Source organism: Corvus cornix, chromosome 10 (genome assembly GCF_000738735.6).
Source record: "Corvus cornix cornix isolate S_Up_H32 chromosome 10, ASM73873v5, whole genome shotgun sequence".
Lineage (NCBI taxonomy): Eukaryota > Metazoa > Chordata > Aves > Passeriformes > Corvidae > Corvus > Corvus cornix.
In genome coordinates this window covers 785853-809932 of record NC_046340.1, presented here as the reverse complement: position 1 = coordinate 809932, position 24080 = coordinate 785853, and the positions used below count along the sequence as shown (strand labels likewise).

At 52.4% G+C, this 24080-nt stretch overlaps 1 protein-coding gene across 1 annotated transcript; it reads right to left on the bottom strand.

The window, feature by feature from the left end:
- Positions 1 to 722: 722 nt before the first annotated feature.
- Positions 723 to 23684, bottom strand: ONECUT1 (one cut homeobox 1). The gene is made up of 2 exons (XM_039557845.1): positions 22207 to 23684; positions 723 to 7144 (listed from the first exon to the last, which is right to left on the bottom strand). The coding sequence occupies exons 1-2, from the start codon at positions 23285 to 23287 to the stop codon at positions 6852 to 6854; spliced, it is 1374 nt and encodes a 457-aa protein (XP_039413779.1). The 5' UTR covers positions 23288 to 23684; the 3' UTR covers positions 723 to 6851.
- Between the last annotated feature and the right edge of the window lie 396 nt (positions 23685 to 24080).

The window sequence follows — 24080 nt, the reverse complement described above, 5'->3', positions numbered from 1 at the left end:
CCCGCTGCCCGGGCACCGGCACGGCTGTACCGCGCATTCCCGCTGCCGGGCACCGGCACGGCTGTACCGCGCATTCCCCGCTGCCCGGGCACCACCGCGGCTGTACCGCGCATTCCCCGCTGCTCGTGCCGCGCTGCGCGACCAGCGCGGCCCCACGGTGAGGATGCAGCAAGTGCAGTAAATGCAGAACATTCCGTGAAAAACCAAACTACCGGAACAGGACAGGAAACCGCGGCTCCCTGAGCACAGTTTGTCCAGTGCTCGATGGCTCATGCTGATTCACAGGCTGACATTGCCTCCCCCTTCACGTGAAGCAGAACTCATTGCACAGCATTAGCTCCTGGATTAAAAGCAGACACTGAGCCAATGCCCACCAACAGATCATTTAATGATCCTTCATTCAGAGCGTCTTTATTGCCCCATTTCAATACTTGAAGTATAAAAATGTACCTAGGAAGTGTAACTTCTGACCAAAAGCTCAGGCCCTGCCCTTGTCCTTCCCTCCCTCAACCCCTTCACTATCCCCTCAAAGGAAAACAAGGTACACCTGGGGCTCAGCTACTGCACTGGAAAGGAAATATTTACAGCCATCACAAACCGTGTCAGTACACAACATTTAGCTGAACCAGAATCTAGTCTTTATGCAAAATAAAACACGAGTGAGTGGCATCCTATTCTCTGTGCCATGATGCCATCATCAGCTTTGCGGAAGTATCATTGTCCTTACTTTTTCCTTTTTTTTTTTTTGCTTTTCAACTCCAAACTGCCCTGTTCCCCCCTGGAGCCGCGGGGAGCCCGGGCAGGCTCGGTGCCCCTCGCAGGGACCCAGCACAGGTCCCTCCGCACCACCCGCAGCCCGGGGCTCTGCGGTGCTGCTGCTGCCTGAGCCTGGGAGAAGCTGCAGCTTCCCGGGGGACCCGGCTGTGCCCCAGGGACCCCATCCCATCCCTGCCTGCGGGCCCTGGCTGGGGAGCAGGTGACCTGTGGTGGCCCCCACCCCGAGCCGCTCCGAGCCCCCTGGCCCGCCGCAGAGGCCTTTCCGTGAGCAAGGTTTCCAGATTCAAGTCAGCTTTTCTCCCAAGGCCTGCGCCTGCTGCTTGCTTGCGCTACCCGTGCGAATGGCGAAGGAAAAGAAAAACTCAGCAAAATCTCTCACAAATGCCAGTGCTTTTAAACATTAAACGACTTTTAAATTCTTTGGATGTGCGGGTCTCACCCACAAAGCAATCTTTCTAGAAAAAGACAAATAAATTAAAGAAAAAACACACTAATAATGCCTTTCTGCTTTCTAAGTGACAAAAGTACTACCTTGAAACACTTATTTTGGCATGTACAAGTTGGGGGGAAGGGAGGCCTGGGGGGGTAACCTGGCAGTGTTTGTAACACAGGTGGAAGTGCATGCCAAGACAAGGCTGAAGATACACCCTGCAGTCAAGAGAAGCACTCTCCTTCAGTTCATCTCAGCATCAAGAATGAAAAGATTGTAACATAAAGCTTTGGCCATTTTTGAATCTACTATATACAATTTTTTTTCAAAACTACATAGTCATAAATTAAAGCAGTGATTAAATAAGCGTATACAAAATGGAATTAAATTAAAAGTCACAGCACATTATAGAGAAAAAATAGGAACCATTTATCACAGCAGAGAATATTTTTTTTTACCCTGTGAAAAGAACATCGACTAGCAAACACAAAACATCCTAGCTGGAAGAAAAGTAATTGAAGCCATGTTTCCCTTTCTTGCACTCATTGCAAACAGCGATCTTTACCCACTTCGAAACATTCCCAGGAATATGATCTTCCTTGAGTATAACAGAGAAGTTCTGCCAAAAAAAGAGGAAAAAAGAAGAAACCCAAACCCAAACCAAACAATATAAAAGGAATATACAAACAAAACAACCCCTACAAAATAAATAAGAATTATAAAGCTTTTTTTAAGTAACCTTAACAATTATCAAACTAGTAAGTTCTGCCTTATCACATAGACTCTCTATACAACATAACCCTAAAGATTTATTACTATGAGGTATTTGGAGGAATTGGTAAAAGCGATGCACGGCCTGTCTGGGCTGAGGGACTCAAGCTGCTTTGGGGGAAAGAAGAGGGAACCTTTGGTTTGTCAGCAAGAAAGTGGAAAAAAAACATTTTCCTTTGGTATCAAAGAAAGTTTCATTGCATGGTTGCACGGCAAAAAGCACCACGGTGAAGAATTATTCCTTTTTTTCATTAGTGGCCTTTCTAACAGGCTGAGGTATTCAAAGAGTATAAGGTGAGAGATAAAGAGGTCAACAGCGGTTTAACACTTTGGTTCAAGCAAGGCACTCGTCCTATGAGTTTACAAAGTTTGCAACATGTTTGCCTAGAGCTTTATTATTTATTATTATTATTATTATTATCCTTATCATCAGTAGTAGCAGTTGTAGCAAGAGAAGTTATCGTAAGGTTATCAGCATTACCACTAAGAATGAAGACAAGGTTACACACTGAGTGAAGGTGAGGAAGGGGGTCGGGGGGATGGGAGTAAGAAGGAGGATGAGTTCCCTTTCCAGACCAAGGCCGTGCATGAAAAATCTTTGGTATTCTTTGGTATCATCAATGTGATTAAAATCACCAATGGAAATCGAGTGAGGTAGCGTCTTTGGTTCACACTATAAATAGTAGATCTTTACACACTTTTTTTTTCTTTTTTTTTCTTTTTTTTTTTTTTAACACGTGGAAGTAGCTATTCCTTACCTTTTGCTTCTTTGTCTTTAGCAAATAGTTACCAAATGTATTGTAAAGCTAACCACACCACAATAATAAACCAGGAGGCTAAGCAAAGTCTCAAAATTAGCCCCTGGGCCTTTGAATGCACCCAAACGCAGTGAGATAGAAAAGGGTAAGTGCTTTCTCTTTGTTTGCTAAATGCATAGTTTTCATCCCTATGTACAAAGGAGGAGGAAGAGGAGGAGGATAGGAGGAAGAGTAGTAGAAAGAAGGAACTTTTTTTGGGGTAAAAATGTCTTGTTTACAACTCAGGTGAGGAGAGGTGTCCTAAGACTCTTTGGTATAAGCTCAGCAGTGTTTCCGAGCCGTCCGGGCAGCAGCAGCCCCCGGGCCAGTGCCCACCACCACCACGGCCTTATCCTGAAACCCCAGGAGAAGAGCGGTGCCCACGGGCAGCCCTGGGGCTGCTCTCACGCCAGGCCACCCCGGCCACTCGGCTGCTTGGGAATTTGTTCCTGGCGTGGGGTGCCAGGAGCAACTTCTCAAGCGAAAGCCCCGTTGCTGGCTGGCTCGCTCTGGTGGGGTTTGCTTTACCTGAGTAAGGAGAGGAGGCTGCGGCCCTGGAAAGCCACGCAGGGCTAACGGAGCGCTGTGGGGTGGTCTGAAGGGGGACTTTTTTTTTTTTTTTTTTTTTTTTTTGTTTGTTTTGTTCTTTTTTTCCTAGAAATCTAATGATGCCATTTACAATGGGGATGGATGCGGACAGTTCACCTCTTGGCCAGCCTCCCCCTGTGGGTCACTGCGGTCAGGTTTGGATGCAGCCTGTTAGCTGAATGCATGTTCCTAATGCCCTCTTGCCCATGGAGTCATCTTTGACTGAAGCCCCATCTCCTGATGCTCCCAAACTGTTTCAGGTTCTTCTCCCTCTCCTAATCCTTCCTGGCAGAGTTTTAGATCCTCTTGTTGAATTTGAAACTAATTTCCATTTTGTCAGGAATGAAATTAACTGAAAGACTAACACTAACAGACGGAGACAGGTTTCCTGGGTAATGTTAAATGCAGCATTAGAAGAAACTCCCCTTCGAAGGTGCCCTGTTGAGCAATGGCACCAGTCAGAGCAAGGGAGCACCAGGTAACCTGTCCATGCTTCAGTCGGTGTGGCCGGGCAGTCTGCTCAGAGGTACCACAGCTTTCCAGGTAGACTGAGCAGTTCCAGAGTTATTTGCTTCATGTTTTGTAAGCAATTAAAGAAAATTGTGTTGTCTGCCTGTTCAGAGTATGAGGCGTGTATTGCTTATGGGAAGAGTGGTTTGTTCCTAATGGCTTAGAGAAAACCAAAAGGTTTATATATACTTAAACAGACATGTAAAAAACCCAAAACACTTAAAATCTATAACTTGTGCATCAGTTTGAGTGTGTGTGGACATGTGTGTGCATGTACATATACACTGTCCTATTTAGGGGCTTGCATGTGTGAGTATCACAGATCCTGAAATTGCATATTGGGTGCAAATTTAATGCTGGTATGAAAGTTCTCTTTGGTTTCAGCAAGTAGTCTATAAAGACAATACAATGGAAATACTAAAAATGTGGCAATGTACTTTGAATTTCCCTGCATTTTTAAATTCTCAAGTTTTAAATAAATAAGGCTTTATTCTCTAAACTATAGGTACGTTACAAAGCAGTGTTTTGCTGGAAAAAACTAAACCGTTAGTTATCACTGTCCTTTATTAACCTTACACTAATGAGACGGCGTTCATAAGGTACTTTATATGTGATCTTATTAATGTTCCCATGTCAATTATGTCTCTGTGGGGATGGAACACTTCAAAAGAAAGCTTGCTAAAATTTAAGGTAAGCTAGAGACTCAAAAAACTTCCAGATTAGATTCCATTTTCATAGACAATTGCTTTGTCAGCCTTAAAGTGGGCTTAACATACTGAAATACGGAGAAATATTCAGTGCCAAAAATATTGGGTTTATTTCACTTTATTTTAATAAAGAGATATGTCATCTGTATTCTAAACACTGAGTGGAAATAAACTGTATACCCTGAACCTTGACTAGACCCTGTCCTCTTGGGAAATAACTGGTGCTACAAAAGTTGCTCTACTTTGATGTCACTGGTATTTTGAGTGGGCTTCATCCCCCAAACCAGTATCTGCTACTGTTTATAGTGTTTGGATTCTAGTTTACCTTGAATTTTCCTTTTTCTTTTCTTTTTTTTTCCTCTTAAAACCAGAAAGGTTGTAAGTAAGATTACCTATTTCTAGTCCTCACATTGGGCCTATACCTGCATATTTGGTTATTTTGGAATTTAATATACCTAGCATGATTACTACAGTAATTTGAAATACCAGTTAGAAATCTAACAGGCACATGTATGGTTTTTAAAGTCTATTTTCCCCTTACACTAAAATTTAATATGCAGATGTTGCACACTTTTCTCTTTAATTTTATCAGAGTAGGAACGGGATGATTTCTCTCCTATGGGTCTGTTAGCAACAGAGCATTTAAAGCTTTTCAGCTACAAACTTTAAACTATTTCATGCATTATCCTGACTAATAGATGAGCAAGAAAGAATGCGTGGGACAAAAGCTCAGCCTGCTACACATAGATACAAAGCCACAAAACATCAGGCTGTAACTCGGTGTCAGGGGAATTTTGCTCTTGACTTCAGAGGGTTCACAATTCCTCCTTCCAAAAGCACTGCTGGAGCTCCTCTTGGAGCTCCTCCCACCAACGTTAACTGATGTTGTACCACTGCTTTCAATAGGAAAAGACCACGAGCCTTCAAAGCTATTACTATTCCTTTGCCTGGAAAAGTCGATAGGTAAAAAAAAGCTCACTAATGTCAATGAGTATTGATCAGACTCTGAGCCCTGTGGTTTTGCATCCCTCAGTTCGCTTCATTTTTGCACCCTGAGTGCCTCAGGTCTCCTGTTCGCAGGCTAGATGGCAGAGCTGAGCCACTCTGCGCCCAGGCTGCTCCGGGCTCCGGCCGGGGACAGCGCCTGGGGACAGTGCCACACATGTCACACATGTCACACATGTCACACATGTCACACATGTCACACAGTGTCACTCGGCTCTAACATGTGGCTCCTTCGTGTGCTCCCGTTGAAGCCAGTGAGGAAAGGGCTCACTGAGTTCAATGGAAGCAGCATCCCATTCTCGGTTCCCGTGCTCTGCCAGGGGCTGTGATCTCCTCGGGTGACATTCTTTCTTGCCAACCATGGAAAGAAACGATAATGTGGTTTTACTAATTGCAAATAACAGTCTTGATTACAAGTTTTATGTGTTATACAGTTAGATTAGTTTATACCTATAACTCTACATAGTATTTGTGTAAAAATAGCTTTGGAATATTAAAATCATTGCAATAAAATACCTGCAATATAATTATTAAATGTGTTCTTTGGTAGCTAGTCGATTTTTTTATGGATGGAATAGTTTTCCTTTTTTTAAATCTGAACATTCCTTAACAAACAAAGAGAATGCACTGGTTTAGGTACCATTCAAAATTTCTTTGCCTAGTTTGAACTTGTTTCCAGGCATTGCACCAGTTAAGTTCAAACTGTGAAACAGCAAAAATCACACTACCGTTCCAAGGAATTCAGACGACTCCACGCTTTGTCAGCTGTGCCATGGCACAGCCCTCTCTGGAGACCAGCCCTGACTAAGTCCCTACCCACTGGCGTGTACGCAGTACGGATACACGGAACACCTTCATGGCAATTGCTGTGGACATGAAGAGCTGTATCCAAAGGGGTGTCTGTTCAATGACAGGAAATCACTATGCTCCAAACCACTAAACAGCCAAGTACGGTGAAGATGATGATGGGCAAAGGTGTAAGACCAGTGGTCTGCTCCTCTTCTCTTTGCTTTCCGTTTCATTCCCTCCACCTCGCTTTCTTCTTCCTCTCTGTTTTTTGCAAGTCGTCATCCTACTAAAGTGTGTGTCTTAGAACAAAGTCATAATGCAGGTGAAATAAGTCTTTGGTTTCTTTGGACTTATAAATATTTTTTTCAAATAGTTCTAAGTATAAACCTGCTATTTTGAGGTCCTGGTCTGTCTTTATTTAATTATTTATTTATTTTTAAAGCTTTTCCACCGAGGTTTTAGTTCGTGGTTATTCCTTCATGCTTTGGTACAAGTGCTTGATGAAGAAGATGAGTTGCCTGAATTGGAGCTGCCCTCGTCTTGCCACTTATCCAGACTCCTCCTCCGTGCATTCATGAAAAAGTTGCTGACGGTGCTCAGCTCCAACCCGAGCTGCTGGGAAATGGTGATTTGTAATTCTTTGGACGGACGCTTATTTTCCTTGAATATTGCATGTAGAGTTCGACGCTGGACATCAGTGAAGACCAACCGAGGCTTTTTGGGTGTATTCCCTCTATCCTTCCCGTGTTCTTGTTCTTTCCTCTTGCATGCTGCAAGAAAGGGGAGGACAGTTAGAGAGGGCTGGCAGGGGAGTATGTGGGAACACAGTACAGGGCAAACTAGGGAAAAGGACTGTTCATGTCAGCTTCCAAATTTGGAGAGGATGTGGGACATTTAATTTTTTAACTCATTATGAACTATTACAAGTATAAGGAATAAAAGTTAGAAAATACCTGTGTTGTTGTCTGTTAAAACTCAGCAAATACTATTTTGGAGAGCTTACATTTTGATACCACCCATTACTGCAGAGAATTTAACACTTTAATATCTCTAGGAGGCAGAGTGGAAATTCAGTGAACTCTAAAGTCAACCTTGACCACGTTTCACCATTATTAGCTGTTTTCAATTCATTTCTGTAGCTTTTTGTTGACTGAGAAATAAGGAACTGTGAGAAACCAGGGTGCTACTACAGTCAATCAGGCCAGATGTGTGCTGCACAAAATAAAACGTGTTTTGTCATGAAAAACAATGGTATAGTAAATCTTCCTTATAGAATTGCACTTTATTTCATTTATCATCCCTTCCTTCCCTTTGAGAACGTTATTTTGCTCTACATTATTAAAGGATGCTTGCAATTTGAAATCTGCCTCACAGATCACCTTCCAGGCAGGATCCGATGGGATGTGAGGGAGGCTGCCAGTTCCCCCCGTCAGCCTTTGGCTGTCTGCTGGCTCATCTTGTTAGCATTTTGCTAGGATGAAAGCTTCCTTGGGAGGACAGACTCCTCTGTCTCAGATATATCTAAAGTTGCCTGCTTCCCCTTTTTTCTCTAACAATGTCCTTCAATTCTGTTTGAGAGATGTGCTTCTGAAGGTAATATGAAGCTTCTTTCTCTGTGTCTGTCTCGTCCTGGCTTCTGTGGAGATCAGTACTGAGTATATGAAGAATTTTGTGCAGTATCTCCACTTATGCCATGGTTATTGGAATGACAACAGCAAATTACTTTGCAAAGGTCCTTCCTACAACTTCTATTACTACCAAGAGCCAGTCCTGGCATGAGGATTTCATCGCTCGAAGGAGGTATAAAAACAGTCATCCACCTTTTGTACTTGAGAAATAGGAACTGCACAGATCAGGATCCAGGAGCTGTGAAGGCTCCTTCTGCTGGCCCAGGCAGGGACCAAGACACTGGTGGCTCACTCCCCTCTGAGGAGGGGCTTTTGAAAAGCTCCCTAACAATAGATATTCCAGCCACATACTCTTCCATAAGAAATCACATATCAATCAAATAGACCGGGATGCCAAACTCATATCTCCTACGGGTATTTTTGCCTGAAAACCTTTGAAGAACTCTTTGAAGTTACATACTGACCTCTAAAACACCGTGGAGCTTCTGGGCTAAAAACCAGATTTCCTTATGCATGCCAGCCCCTACTGAAGCCAAATTGCTGAATTCACTGCGGGGATTGGTGCCTGCTGAAGTAATCTGCATCCCCACTGGAGGTTAACATTGGCAAGTCAAGGGTTAAAAATGCTTTTGCAAGAATAGTCTGTTATTTACTGACAAATATTAAGAATGAGGATACCAACAGCATCTCAGTCTTTTATATATGTCTGACTATTTGATAATCAGAAATTCCTGGGAAAGCAGCTGCAGGAGCTCAGCTTTATAACAGCCTCAGCCTCCAGCTCTGACTGCCCCTGCTAACAGGCTCAGGCAGAAAAGAAGATAAACCAGGTGCCAACCACATTTTCTGTGCCTAGTGCTCCATTTCTGCTCATGCTGCTCTACACCTTCCTTTTTCAAAGACTACGCCAATCCCATCTTCCACCTAGACACTCCGTCCAGATCAGAATTTGTCACAGAAGCCTAACGGGCTGGAGAGCGTGATCCACGTCAGTGCTGTGCAGTGCTTCGGTGCTTCACATCACAAATGACACTCACAGCAGTAGGTACAAAGCCAGCTCAATTAGTGAGGTGAGCCTCTGGGGCTTCCATCACAAGCCACTACATGAGTTCTCTGAAATAGTAGGGAAAAACAAAAAACCAACCATCTATCGTGAAACTAGCCAGCATAACACATTGTCTTCCTGAACTTGTGCTCATTTCCTGAAATATAGTATTTCTGAGCAATTATTTCCATAGAAAATGTCCCAAGAGCTACAACATACCTTGTTCCTTAACTTCAGTTCTATCAAAGACCTCGTAATTAATGCTAGTGACATCACAGAGGTAAGAAAAAAGAGCTCGTTACTAGGGAGAAAAAAATAAAACCTATCCAGTCTATGATACTAATAAGCCTATTTTACCATTTTGCAAATATTTTCAGCTCTACTTCCATTAGCATTTACCAGAGGCAGATTGAGGGCAAAAGCTTCCCAACATGCCCAATTGTTCCAAAAGACCTGGTGCTGCCAGGCCTCAAGTTGTGAGCAGCAGGGGTGGATACCACCTCTCATCTTCTTCCTTGTCCAGGCTCAGGAATATTAATAGCACTTAAAAATAAATAATGGGGATAGTGAAAAACTGTAATAGGGTTTCCTTGTGATCGTTTTCCCTGCACTGGAGCCAATCAATTTTAATAATAAATTGTAGCTTCCAGCTTGCCAGAGAACAAATGTACACCATGGGATAAAATCTGCTCCAACAAGAGAGTGGATCCAGCGCAGGCACAGGGACCAGCCAGCTCACACGGCAAAGCGGGGCTGCCGGGCTCTCTGACAGCCCCGAGCTGGGTCCCGCCCCGGCAGAGCGGCTCTGCCTGCCCTGGCCACGTCCTCCCCTGGCGCCAGGTCCTCCCCTAATGTGCGCTGAGCTCAGCCCCAGAGAAGCCACCTGAAAGGCTTTTTTGGAAAAACACCACAGCCTGTCCCGTGTTTTTATCACACACTCCATCTCTTTTATCTAATGCAGCAGAAGATAGTAACAGTAATGTGCACTGATGTCCTTCTTGTGCCCCTGCCCTTGAGCACTGTGAGTGGATCCTCTCCCACAGCACAGACATTGAATTTAGGTGCTTTGCAGGGTGCTGTGCTCCCTAGAGACGTGCACCTCTCCCAGGACACACCTGCTCGCACCCTGCCCTCGCTCCCTGCTGCAGGCAGCCCTGTTCTTTGTCTCCAGGCTGCCCTGGCTGAGCAATGCTCCTTGTGATGCCTTTTGAAAAAACCTTTAAGAAAATCTCGTTAAGAAAAAAGAAAAGCAGAGGATAAAGAGTCACCCTGACTCTGGCAACACACGTGCAGATATGACAATGTAATACTATCAGCGCCAGAAGGAGCCTTATAAATCCAGTCCTGAACTCTGGCCTCTTCCAGTCACTTCCATCTTCCTCTGCCCTGAGCAACAGATATTTTTGACACTTGCAATTCTCCTGACACAGCCCATCAATCTATTTTTGTCTCCCTTTGTTCCTTCTAAGTCGCTCGAGGGATTTGGTCAAGTAAACTTGCCAAACCTTGTAAGGTCTGTACATCCCACTGAGGCCCAGCTGCCTGTGCCTGGTACAGGAGTGGGGTCTCAGCTCTGCAGCTCCGCTCTCTGTTGACGCTCTCCTGCAGCCCCCAGCTGGGTGCAGCACAGCTGGATTAATTCTGCTCTGCCAGGGGTGTGAACAGGATCGTGCCCCCTATGAAAATGCACTGATTGCATCTTAAGGTCGAGACAGTGAGGAGGATATTTGGCCTATCTGTGATATGAATTACATTATTCACCCAGTCAAAAAGTCAAGATTGTAGTAAGCTCAGGTGTTAACCCTGATGCTTGATCTAGTGTTTCATCCCTAGAGGGTGGATTTCTTTTTAAAATCTAAGGAAAAAACCTGATTACCATATATCAATTTTCAGGAGCATTTGGTGTGTACCTGTGTACATGTGTTTCTGGAAAACTCCAGTTCTCCATTCTAAAAAACAGAAGCAAAGAATGAAACCATTAAAGCTCTCAACCTACTTTCTGATGGTTTCTGGTTTGGTTTGTGTACATAATAAAATATCACCACAAGTTCTGCTGGCTGCTCCTCTGGAAAACTGTCACTGAAGCAGGGGGAACAACAATGGAAAATTCTACTTGGGTAAACCCTGCCCCAAGCCCTGATGGCAGGGGGCAACTGTCCCTGAGACAGGCATTGCTCAGCTGGTGGCCCACTGTGGTGCCATCACAGAACAAGCTCTCTGACAGGGGATGGAAAAGGGCCGACAGGGAAGAAGGTGGATTTGGGAGGTCTCAGGCCTGGCACTGGGAGAACACAAGCACAGATGGGCTGAGGACACACACTCTGAGGGTCACACTGCTCACTGGCTGCCTGCAGCAGCTCCTGTAGCTCCAGAACAGCTGCACACAACGGCCACAACCAGATTTGTGCCTGTACAACGGGGCTGGAAGGGGAGCAGGGACACAGAGCAGCAGAGGGGAGCACCAGCAAGCACGGCTGCTCTTGGAAAGGAAGGGTATGGCCCACCAGTGCCCGGGCAGGAGTCTCCTCACCCTGTGGAGGAGAAAGCCAGTGCACACTGGTTCTCTGCTTACAGGTGTCAGAGACTGAAATATTATAGTTCATGACTTAAACATTTTCTTAAAGGACTTTTAAAACTGTATTACAAAAGCTGCAAAAAAGACTACCGAACCCTGAATGGGGCCCAGAGTGAGGCTGTACCCTGCTCACTGATGAAGATAAGATAAAGTAACAACTCAGAGCTGGGGACATTCACTGAGCACAGGGTTAACACCTCCAAAGGTGGAGACCATAGCCCCAGGGCTATCAGCTGCCAGGCTGGCAGACCCTCCACCAAAGGGTGGGGGGATGAAGGGCTTTGGGTACCTTGGAAAAGCCGGTGGTCACAGACGCAGTGACTGCCCATCCTCCACTGTGCAGAGCCCAGCTGCGGGGTCCTCACCGGGGGGAGGAAGCTCATCCACAGCAGAAGGGGTGACATGGCCCCGCACAGGGGCCCCCAGACCCTGCAGCAGAGCACCAGAGATGATGCCACAGACCCTCAGTGTTGCAAGGGACAGTGTCAAGCCGGCCCCTGCAAGAGAGGCACGTGGGCGTTCCCGCCTGGCCCAAAGTGTGCATTAACCCACGGAATTCTGCACCCTTCGGCTGTGGCAGCATGTGGCGGCGTGGCCACGGCGCCCACGGGGGACCCTCACCGCCGGCAGACCGGATGGAGGGGAGCAACGAGACGTCGTTGGCACCCTCAGATGGGTGATGGGCTTCCATCCAACCCCTCTCCCTGTTCCCCCACCCCCACGCACACTTCTTTTTTCCATTTCTTTCTTTCTTTTCTCTTCCCTTCTCTTTGCCTCTCTACTATTAAATAAAATACATCCATTTTTCGGCAACAACATCTAACCTCGTTTGGTTTTAATCTCATTTCTGGGAATATTTTGAACCTTCTAAGTTCTTTCCAGTTTTTGCACAGAGACTTAGCTTGCTTTGCTTTTCTGAGTTTAAACCAGATCGTAACAACAGGGAGCACTTTTCTCTTCTGTTTGCACCCAGAGAAGGTCCAGACCAGCCACTGAGAGACACACACACAATGTCTCCGCAGCCATGCTGAATTCAGAGCCTGTGGACATGGAGCGGACGCTGTGTGTGGGTCATCAGTGACAGGATACGAGACCTTTCACCCTGAGGTGACGGGTCATGTTTCCAGCTCTGGCCTGGGTCACTGCTGACCACAAGCCATTATTACTTGATGGTCACCAAGTGCCTTGTATGAGAGGATGTGGTGGTCTTTTACCCCTCCTCTTGCAAAAGCCTAGTCTTTTAGTTATCCCAACCTCACGTGTACAGGGCTGTCTTAAAGACATAAAAAGCCTTTTAAGAAGTCTCTCTTTATGTGTGTTTTCTAATCTCTGTTGTGTCAGGTCTGTAAAGCCTGGGACCTGCCTCAGCTACAGTCTGAACTGTGTCCACCTAAGAATCCCTTCCCAAATCATCTGCTTCTACTTTTGAAACATCACACAATATCCAATAACATGTTTGGAGAGTGAAAACTCTTCACTGGTATAAACTGGAGAATATCCTGGAGGATATTCTTCTGTCAGAGGCTCTACCTGCTGGTGGAGAAAGCAGCAGGATCTCTGCAGGAGGCTGAGACTGCTTAAGGACTTTGGCCATCAGAGATAGCTCTAATCACACTGGCTACAACAGCTCAGTGGGAACAGGTAGCCAAAAGCTTGTGGTAAATTCACGGTGGCAATAACACATAATAACACATCATGTGATAAGTTCCATCCTTATCATGTGAATAACACCTCTGGGGCATGCAGAGAGACACACAAACAACAGATCTTTCCCAATTATCAAAAACTTCATATTTGGGAGAATATAAAAACAAAATAAAAGGGCATATAAGACACAGGCTACCTGAAGGTAGATGTCACCACATGAACTAAACCCAAACAAATCTGTTTGGCCTGAATAATAGCCACAACTGCTGGGTGACATTCACTCTGATGCATCACCATTTACAGGTCCCCTGCCCTGCCCCATCCTTCTTGTCACTGCCCCTGGGTCTTCAAAGGTGCTTGGGAAATGGAATCCCTCCGGAAAGGTTCTGCGTGAGACAGCCTCCACACATGGAAGCAGCTCGTGGCCATGAGCTCCCGCTGCAGCAGGTAGCAGACAGCACCGATGCTTGAAAGAGCACTCCCTAAAGCACTGTGAGATAAGGCCCTTTAAGCTTTCTAGTGATGAAAGCCTACATGGGTGACACCGGTCACTGGTTGCTCCCCAAACCTTTCCCCTTTCAACTGAAAAGAGTATAGTCTATTCTGAAATGTCTGAGCCCACACTAAATTATTTCTTTTTAATCCTGGCATTATTCAGCATTTGGCACTTGCTTCTCTAGTGATTTGTATTTACACGTATACAGGGTGTAGGTGTTTCCATATACCCAGAGATCTTTTGATCTGTGTCTCATTTCTCTGCCATCAAATCCAGGGAATACTCTTTTGTTGTTTCATAACATCAAAAGAGATGAAAATAAGTTTGTATATGGGAAGCTCACAGGATGACAGCAGCCTGCCAACATATAGATCCCAGCTGAGCCAGAACGGTAAACATCTCACTCCTGTGCACTGTATTAAAATGAGTGACCTTAATTTGCTGCCCCTGGAATAATGAAGTGAATCTGACTGAGGAGTGCTGGCTCAGCAGTTCAGGATTCAGAGGTTTACACAAACTTAGTGTTGATGGATCTGTAACCACTCCAGCGAACTGACATCGCCGTTACTGAATATGCTGCTAAGTGGATCAATCAGGGGAAAGCACCTGATTTCCCTGTGATATCATTTAAAGTAAATGCTAAAATTCTTTAGCTAGGTCTTTAGTTAACCATATTACTGTGACAAATATTTCTTTGCCTAGCATAAGTAATTAGAATTTAATCACTTAAACTGCATCTTAATTACCCCAAATGAATTGAAAGGACATTTAATAGCAAAGATTAAATTGCCTTAATGAACGATTTTTGCGACTGCATCAATATTTTAACCGCGTCAGCCACGTCCGGCCCCCCGCCCCCGCCGCAGCGGCACTGCCGGCCCCCGGCCGCGGGATGGCGCCCGCTCTCCGCCGCTGCCCGCGGGAGGGAGCGCGCAGCGCCCGGGGCTCCGCACCGCATCTCACCGCATCTCACCGCACCGCATCTCACCGCATCTCACCGCACCGCACCGCACCGCACCTCACCGCATCTCACCGCATCCCACCGCATCTCACCGCACCGCATCTCATCGCATCTCACCGCACCGCACCGCATCTCATTGTATCACACCGCACCGCATCTCACCGCATCTCACCGCATCTCATCGCACCGCATCGCACCGCATCTCACCGCATCTCACCGCACCGCACCGCACCGCATCGTACTGTATCGCACCACATCTCACCGCACCGCACCGCATCTCACCGCGGGCTCCGCACCGCACCGCATCGTACTGTATCGGACCGCACCGCATCTCACCGCGGGCTCCGCACCGCATCACATCTCACCGCACCGCACCGCACCGCATCGCATCGTACCGCACCACATCACACCGCCCCGCATCATACCGTATCGCACCGCATCACACCGCACCGCGGGCTCCGCACCGCATCTCACCACGTCACACCGCATCACACTGCACCGCATCGCACCGCACCGTACTGCATCTCACCGCATCTCACTGCATCGCACCGCACCATACTGCATCGCACCGCATCACACCGCACCGCGGGCTCCGCACCACATCACACCCCACCGTGGTTCCCCAAGGCATCGCACCGCGCCATGCGCTCCTCACCCGCGCTGCCGCTCCGTACCGCACCAAGCTACGGCACCCCGCCGGGGAGTGCCAGCCGCTCTGTACCGCTACGCATAGCGCAAGCTGGAAAACACCACCCGCTCTTGCTGTGCTCTGCTCCGCTTATGCGCCGCGCCCGCCTCCGCGGCTCGGCCCACTCGGCCCGGGCAGCACCGCCCGCTCCGCACCTGGCCGCGCCGCTCCGCAGCCCGCTCCGTGTGGCTTCGCACCCCTCCGCGCCTCCCGCCCCGGCCCGCCCCCGGCCCGCCCCGCCCCTGTTCCGCCCCGCCCCTGTTCCGCCCGCGTGGCTCCGCGGGACAGACCCGGGTGCGGAGCCACACCGGGCCCCCAGCCCGCTGACGCCGGCTCCGAGCCGTGGGAGCGAATCCGCCCGCGGGTCTCCGAGACGTTCGGGCGCGGATTCGGCGTCGGGTTGGGTCATTCCTCCCCCTCCCGCATCCTCAGTCCGGGACACTGCTACAGCAGCCGAAAATTGAGTTTCTGAGCGGTGGACGCAATCCGTTGCAAAACCTTCACTGCAACATTGAGGGTCGCCAGATTCACTGAAAAACCCGGGTTGCTTCTCTGGTTCTGCTCCTAAGGACCTGCCTGCTGACTCCCGCTTCCCTGGCTCCAATTTTTTAAGTTCTCCGTCAATTCCAATATATTCAAAATAACGAGATATGTTTCAAATAAAGGAGAAATGAGTCAGTGATGACATAAGGAAGTTCCTCCAGTTGGGGGGACGTTAAGGAAGCCGTATAGCAGCCTGTCTGTGCGGGGGGAAATGGGGGAAAAGGGGCTGCGAGAAACTCTCCCGCCTGTGGCTCACTTCTTATTGACGTGTTTGTAATGCATGTGACAACGAGTGCAGAATTCTGCACCCTAAAAACATCCAAAACCTGAGCCCGGGCTCACTTCAGTGGCTTCTGCACCCAAGCATTAAGGAAGAGCCTCCCGCGCCCTCCTGTTCAATACTTTCCTCTATCTGAAGCAGCAGCATTTCTAGCTCCACCAACCAGCGCCCGCACACGCCGGCGCCGCGCTCCGCACCCCGCAGCAGCCCGCGGTGCTGCCCGCACATCTGCTGCGCACATCCATCGCGCTTTAATTGCCGTTCGGGCTGTACGGAAAATGTCACCACCGAGGCTTCCTATCGCCCTAAAATGGAGGGAAAATGAAAACTTCTGTTGAGCTAATAAATTGTTCCTATAAACTAATCTTTCAGCATTATAAAACTGACTTCTTCTTAAGCAAAACGGCTCAAGTCAGCTGCGTTTCCAAAGAGAGTCACTTGTCTGTCCGTGTATGATTAATCCAGATAGATTTATGTGTGAAAGGCGAATCGACATTTATCGATTTGATCACGGAAGCACCCGACACGCGGCCATGCTGGGTCCCGGTCGGTCTTCAGGAAAAACTCCCCGGATGCCGGTAGTCTTCAGGTGAAATTCACCAGCACTTCAGCAACAGCTCCTGCTCTTCAGTCACCTTAGAACTCCCTGGAAACTAACTTGTCCCTTGTGTGGAGCTTATGCGGACCCTTCGGCTACACAGACAGGTGAAGGCTGCCTGAGGCAAAGCAGGAGCTGTGGTTTAATGCTTGTACAAGCAAAGCCAGGCACCGAAGTACACTTGGCCTGTGGATTTCCAGATGATTTTGTCTCAATCTGACCATCACGTTCCTTCCTGGCTGTGTAAAAGACAGATCGCACACGCCAGAACCCAGCTGTAGCACCGGCAGGAGCCTGGGCTCTCTACGGGTGGCACCTGCAGCGGGCACAGTCCTGGCGCCGCGCACCTCTCCTCCTGGGGTATCCCGACCCCTCTGGCTGGTTGAGTTACTGTGCTGGGGGAAGCTCGCTTCCCCTCTGGCCACGCACCCGTCCGAAGACACTCATCCCCGAAACAGGTGCCCTCAGGGCTCTGCCCTGCCGGGAGCCGAGCCGCTCCCGCCGCGGGCGGCCCGTACGCTCAGCCCGGCGCTCGCCGCAGCACCGCGGCACTAATTGCCGGCTGCCGCTACGTACAGTCGATGCGATGCTGCTCCCCATCGGGGCCGGCAGCCGTGGGGCAGTTCAACAAGCACCTGCGCCCGGGCTACGGGCGGCCTCGTCCGTGAAGCGGGATCGGGGCTGGCCCGGCCCCGGCCCGCCGCGGGGCTCGCCCGGGAGCGGGGCCGCCGGGGCGGAGGCGGAGCGGGGCCGGGAGAGGGGTCGGGCCCTGCAGGCGGTCGCTGTCCGCGGTGCTGAAGCCGGGCAGGGCCGCACTCGTTCCGCGCTCGCGGGTAACGAGAGGACGGAGCCAGCGCGGGCGGCGCCGAGCCCTCCGCTCACAGCGCTCCCGGAGCCGCCGCCTCCCGGCCCGGGGAGCCGCCGCCGCTGCCCGGTGCGGGCGTGGTGCCCGGGCCGGCGGGGCCGCTGCCGCCTGCCGGCGGTCAGTAGATGGCGCAGAGCCCCCGGGAACCGAGGGGCCACGAGCGAGGGCTGCGGGCGGCGCGATGGCCCCGGCCGGTCGGGGCGGGCATCGCGCCCACAGCCCGGCTGTGTGACCCCCGGGGCGGCCCCGACAGCACCCACGGGCGGGAGCGGCCCTGTTTTGAGGCTGTTCGACTCAAACGGCAGCGAGGGGGGGATCGGGGCACGGCCCCCGAGTGCCGCCCCGCCACGCGGCGGGTAATTAAAACAAACAACCGACCGAGCGAACGCACACACGGACAAACAAGACAAACAAGCGAGGGCCGAGCCGTGCTGCGGGGGCGGGGGCTCTGCCAGGACGGGCGCGGAGCGGGCCCGGCCCAGTGCGGAGGAACGCGGCTCGCCCGGCCCCGCTCCTCCTCCTCCCGCTGGGCAAACATTAACGAAGGGCAAACGCGGCTGTAAATCAATCCCGCCGAAGGACACGGACGGCAAACAAGTGCGTCCCAGCGCTCTCACGACTGCGCACCGGGCGCTGCAGTGGCGGGCACGACTGCTCCGGGGGCGGCACGGGAGCTGCTCTCCCACCCTCCGATCCCACCGGGACGGGGCCCCTTGCCTCGGCCCAAGCACCGCACCGGCAGCGGCGGAGCGGCCGCTGTCACGGCCCAAGGTGCGCGGAGCCAGGTCCGGGCCGCCCCCGTCCAGGCGGTCCGCAGGGCCAGGAGGGGCAGAGCCTCTCCCCCGGGCCCGGTCCGCGCTCGGAGTGTCGCCGGTGAAGGCCCCGGTCGATGCCCCCCGCCTCCCTGATGCAAATGCCTTTATGCAAAGTGCCCGCAGGGTAAATATTAAACAGCCCCTAATGAGGCCACCGGGGCCGGGGCGGCCCCGACCTTCCCGGCGCGCTCGGGGGCGGCGGCGGGCGAGAGGTGCAAACGGCGTCATTAGATTTCATATTTAATGTGGAAAACGCTCTGATTACTCCATCGATTTCTTTACAGTTAATTTGGCGACACTTTCTCGCCAGCTTCCCAAGGCTTCAGCTTAGCCGGGATTCACATTAGGAGGGAGAAAGGATAAGAGGAGTGGAGGAAAAGAGGTACAGCTATGAAAAATACCTGTCAGGTCGCAGGCAAACATCGAGCAGCTTTGGAGGGACAGGCCTGCCCCCTCCTGAGAGCCGCGGACGAGCGCGGGCTGCCCACGGCACCTCCCCCTGCTGACACCTGCTCGGGGAGCCCCCACGGAGGGGCCCTTTGGGACGAGCTCGCTCAGAGGGCGCACCTCGGCAAAGGACCCCCTCCTGCAGTAGTTCCTAAGGGCCTTGGGCTCCCTTACACTGCTCTGGCACGTTCTCAGAATGTGTCATTGCCGCCTTTCCCCTGGCCGCTACCCTGCGAGGCCGGCGGGCAGTCGCAGTTCCAACAATGAATCGCTCGAAGCAGATTATTTTTTCCTGAACAAGACAAAGTCGGGTTTTTTTCCTTCTTTATCCCCTACTGTTTCCTCTCTCACACACACACAAAACAAAACTGGAAAAAAAAATCAGCCTTAAATCCCAGCAGGCTGCAGAAGGGATGTACTTTTTCTCTTAATTGTATTTATTTTTTTCGGTGTCCCTTCACAGCCCTTCCAAATGTCAGTGAAGGCGGGGGGGAGGGAGGGAAGACTAACAGAGAGAGTCAAATAGATAAATATTCAGTGATAGAGAGGAGAGAGAGAGTGGGACAGACAAAGGAAAAGAGAACAGAGAAGAGAAGGGAGATGGGATGAATAAGATGGAGGCTGGAAGAGGTCAGCTTTGCAATTAGCAGTTCTGCTTACATTTCAAGAGATAGCCCAGGAAGTGTCAAGACCTCAATCCTGCTTCCATGTAACTACCAATTTTTCCTCTATTTGTCGGAGCTTCTGTAATCTGGGAGGTAGGAATCCCCCAGGGACGGCTGGAAGGGGCAAATACTCAAGATAAAGTGCAAGGCGAGACCGTGAGGCCTAAAATAAGTAGGTTCCATCCCCCTCACTACCTTCCGGTTGTTGTCTGCAGGAAATCAGAAAGGGAAGAAATGAAGGCGGCTCTGGGTATTTATCTACCTGATAATTCTCTAAACGCCCGGGAGTGAGTTATAATTTGGACATGAAATTTAATTTGTGTCGGCTGCAGTAATTTATGTTATTTTGAATTGATGTTCATACATCAATATCAATCGGGGCAGATTTTTACCACTTAGTAAGATCATCACACATTTAAAACCTGCACAAAATAAAATCGATACTTTATGCATTTACAGCCGGTCGCCGGCAGCGCGGCGCGGAGGGGCGCGGAAGGGCGCGCAGCCTGCGCGGGGCGGGGCGGGGACCCCAGGACCGCCCCATTGAGTGGGACGCAGCGCTATGCAAACACCCACGTGCTGCCGGCGCCCGGGTGGGCAGCGCCCCGGCGAGGCCCGGAGCCCCCGGTAGGCGGGGAGAGCCCTGCCGGGCCCGGCCCGGCTGCGGGGGACGCGGGGACGTCCCGGTGCGGGGCGGCCCACCCCGATCCCCCCGGGCTGCGAGCCCCTCTTCGCCCCGGGGAAGCTGCTCCTGTAAGGTGCCAGCTTTCGGGTTTCATCGGAAAGGGAAGGCGGAATAATGAGGCTTTGTCTCTCTAACGGGATTACCGGGATCCGTTTATGAGAGGGCGGCGCTGAGGTGGCTGGAAGAAGGGGCGGTTTGGGGGCAGAAGCGAACAATGGGACCCTCCGGACCCGGCAGCTGGACAGAGCACGGCCGCCTCCCTCCCTCCCTCCCGGCCTGCAGCAGCCGGGGCTGGCAGAGCTTCCCGGCCGGCAGTGCCAGGGAAAGGATGCCAGCAGGCTCTGAATCGAGGGGTTGTTTCCAGTATCGATCTATGCAAATGAGCGGAGATTCAGGTCGACCAAATTGTCGTAAAAATACGCTCCAAATCGAAGAAAGTTCGCCTTAGCAATCGTTACGGCGATATTGGAAAAACAAACTCCATCCTCCTCTCCTGGGTAGCACCAGCAAGACGAGGGTTTTTCCCTGGTGGGGTGGCTGGTGAGAAAGGGAAGGCGGAAAGGGCAGTTTCTGAGAGCTCAGACCTTTGAAACTGAGTCCGCAGGAGTGGAAGCCAAAGAGAGCAACGTCCTCCCACCGGCGGGCACCTAAGGGCCAGCTACAGCGGGGAGGGAGGCCCTGTCCCGGACCCTTCCTAGCTCTGCTTTAGGTTTCTGGAACGAGGCGGTTGACTGAAAATAGGCACGGAGCACGATGGTGGCCCAGCTGCGTCCCCGCACACTCGGGAAAGGGTCGCAAGTTCCCACCGTCGCGGTAGTCGAAAGCGCAAGACCAGTTTGTGCTTTTGAAAGGAGAAAGATTAGTCCGTTCCCTTATTTTTGTCTGTGAAACGGATCAGTGACCCCGGCTCCAACTCGGATTGACTGTCTTGCATTCTCCAGGGACAAATTAATGGAGACCTATCACTTAATTAACAAACCCTCACTCACGGTATATTAAACCCGGGCTCTGCACCGGGAGCGCAGACAGGAGGGTTTGGGGGAGGCTGCGGCGGAGCACAGGTACGGACCGGGACGGCCATCTCTGAGCAGACAATACGGGAACCGCTCGGGAGCACACCGGGCAGCAAGCGCCGAGAGCGGCATGAGGCTCTGGAGCGGACACGCGGACATTTGTCTCACGCAGAGACATCCACGCGAAACTCAAAACTCCACGGCCTAATGATAGCTACAATCAGTTTAAGAAAAAAAATTAAGAAATCCAACGATTTCAGCCAACAGCATTTCTCAGCCACCGCTCGCCCGCAGGGCTCGGCTCATTCGAGCCAAACGCCTCTCCCAGCTTCACCCAAACCCTAGCGGGACGCTGGCCCCCGAGTCCCCCTGCGACCCGGGCCCACCGCCCCCGACACAAAGCAGACGCACCGACTCCTCTCGGCGGCGCGTTACGGGGCTCCCCCGCACCCCGTCCGCGGGCCCGGTCGGGCCCCGGTTCAGCCGCCAATTCAACAATTTCCGCCTCGCCTCCGCGCTCCGGGCAGCGTTGCCGCCGGCCGGTGCGGCTTTCTGCGGCTTCCCGTTACCGGGAGCGCTGGGCATCGTTCTGCCGGCGGCAGGAGAGCCTGGCGGGTGCGCCCCGGCCGGGGAACGGGGAGAGCCGGGACGCCGCACTGCGCAGCCGAGCCTCGGCTCGGCTTTGTCTGAGTGCGGCGCAGAGGAACCGGACGGTGCCGGTGCGCCGAGCCCGGAGAGGGAGAGGGGAAGGGAGAGAAATGGGGTGGCGGAGCGGGGGATCGGTGCTGCTCTTCAGGGACAGGCAGGGACTGGGGCGGCCCTGCCAAGGCCGAGGCCCCGCTCTGCGCTGCCGTGCCCCGACCACCCCGCAGCGGGCTCACCTGCAAGCCGCAGAGCAGACATCCGCTGAAACTCCGGCTCCTGGAGCCACTTCCACATTCTGCGGAAGGTCTCCCGGCCGGATTTGAGCTTGCTCCAGGGCTTGGGGTTCCTCAGCAGGTCTGAGAGCGTCCCTTGAGAGCGGCATAGCACCCTCTGGGCGAAGATAGCCTGGGGGATGCTGTACCGCTTGAGCTCGGTGGTGATCCTCTGAGCTACTTCTTTGGTATTGATTTCTTCCATTTGCCCTGAATTACTTCCACTGTTGACCTGCGAACCAGTTACAGAAGGGTTTTGCTCCCTGGCAGAGCCCAGGATCTGCCCGTGGCTCTGGGCATTCAAGTGGGCATGGGGGTGGTGTGGGATCCCGTTGATAGGCACCATGCCAGCGGAGGTGGGGGTGAGATGTTGGTCGCCATGCCTGGCTAACATGGCAGGGTGGTGGGCTTCAAATCCGTTTGGGGTGAGCATTTTCTCGGTGGGCATGGTGGCACTGGGGTGAGCATAGTGGGGCAGCCCTTGCTGGGAGTTGTGGATGCTCCCCAGGCCCGATCCAGACAACGGAGAGAGGCTCTGCCCCATGCCGGTAACATCCTTGTGGTACGGGGTGTAGAGATTGTTCATAGACGCCAGACCCCTCTCGTCCCGCATGAGCGTGAAGCTGCCGCTCACATTGCCCGGTATCCGCTGGTGGGGATGGTGGTGGTGGTGATGGTGGTGGTGGTGGTGAGGGAACTTGTCCGAGACCGTCGAGATGGGAGGTAGAGGCTGCAGAGGGGTTAACGTGGTGTAGGTGCTGCTCATGCTCATGCCGGGGGGTGTCTCGCAGGCCATGGTCATGGTGGGGTGCAGGGGGCCCGTCAGCGCGTGCTCGGGCGGCCGGTGGTGGTGGTGGTAGTCGCCGCCGTCGAGGATGGACGCCATGCCCATGGAGCGCGGGTGGGCCGGCAGGTGGCTGCCGCGGTGGGCCACCGCGCTCCGGTGGTGGGGGCTGCCGCTCATCAGGTCGGCGGCGGCGGGCACCGGCTCATGGCTCACCCCGTGCAGATCGCCGATGTTCTCCATCGCCAGCTGCGCGTTCATCGTCGGCCGTGCGGGCGGCGGGACCGCACATCTATCTGGTGGGCGGCGGGGCGTCCCGGAGCTCTTGGCGGCGGCCGGTTGCTCCCGCGGGCCGGCGGCGGCGGCGGGCGAGCTCTGCGGGCTGGTGGTGGCGGTGCTGCTGCTGCTGTTGCCGGGCTGCTGGCTTTCCCGGTTTTGGTTGGTTGGTTGTTGGTTGGTTTTTTGTTGGTTTTTTTTTTTTTTTTTAAATTTTTATTTTGTGGCAATGTATTTATTTGTTTTTTCCCGCTGCTGGCTGGCGCCGCCGGGCCGGTCCTAGGGCCGCCGCTCCCTCAGGCCGGGCCCCGCAGCCGCGGCCGCGGCGTGTGTGTGGCCGCGTCGCTCGCCATCCCCAGCCATGGCTCGCTCTCTCTGCGCCGCGCGCCCCGGCTCCGCTCCGTGCTGCAGCGCCGCCGCCGCCGCACCGCGCCTGCGCGCGGCGCCCCTCCCGCCCCGCCCCGCCCCGTGACGTCACCGCCCCTATTAAGGGCCGAGCCCGCGCGGCGGCGCCCAGAGGCGGCGGTGCCGCTGCCCCGTGCGGGTGGGGCCGCCCCGCCCCGCCCCGCCCCGCCCCGGGCACAAAGGGGCACCCCCCGCCCCCCGCCCCGCCCCGCCCCGGCCCCGCCGGCAGGGACCCCCGCCCCGCCCCTTCGGTGACTCCGCGTTTTCCGTGAGCGCCGAGCCTCCTCACCGGGAGCTTCCGGAGGTGACATGGGGCCGCCCTGCCCCGGGGCGCCCGCGGGCCGTGCCCGCCGTGTTCCCCACTCCCCGCCGT

Bases quoted from the DNA above. Each gene is read 5' to 3' on its own strand.
- ONECUT1 (XM_039557845.1), bottom strand. From the start codon at position 23,287: ATGAACGCGCAGCTGGCGATGGAGAACATCGGCGATCTGCACGGGGTG. The intron at 7,145-22,206 runs GTGAGCCCGCTG...CCTTTCTTGCAG, and splicing joins GTCTGCTCTGCGGCTTGCAG to CATGCAAGAGGAAAGAACAA.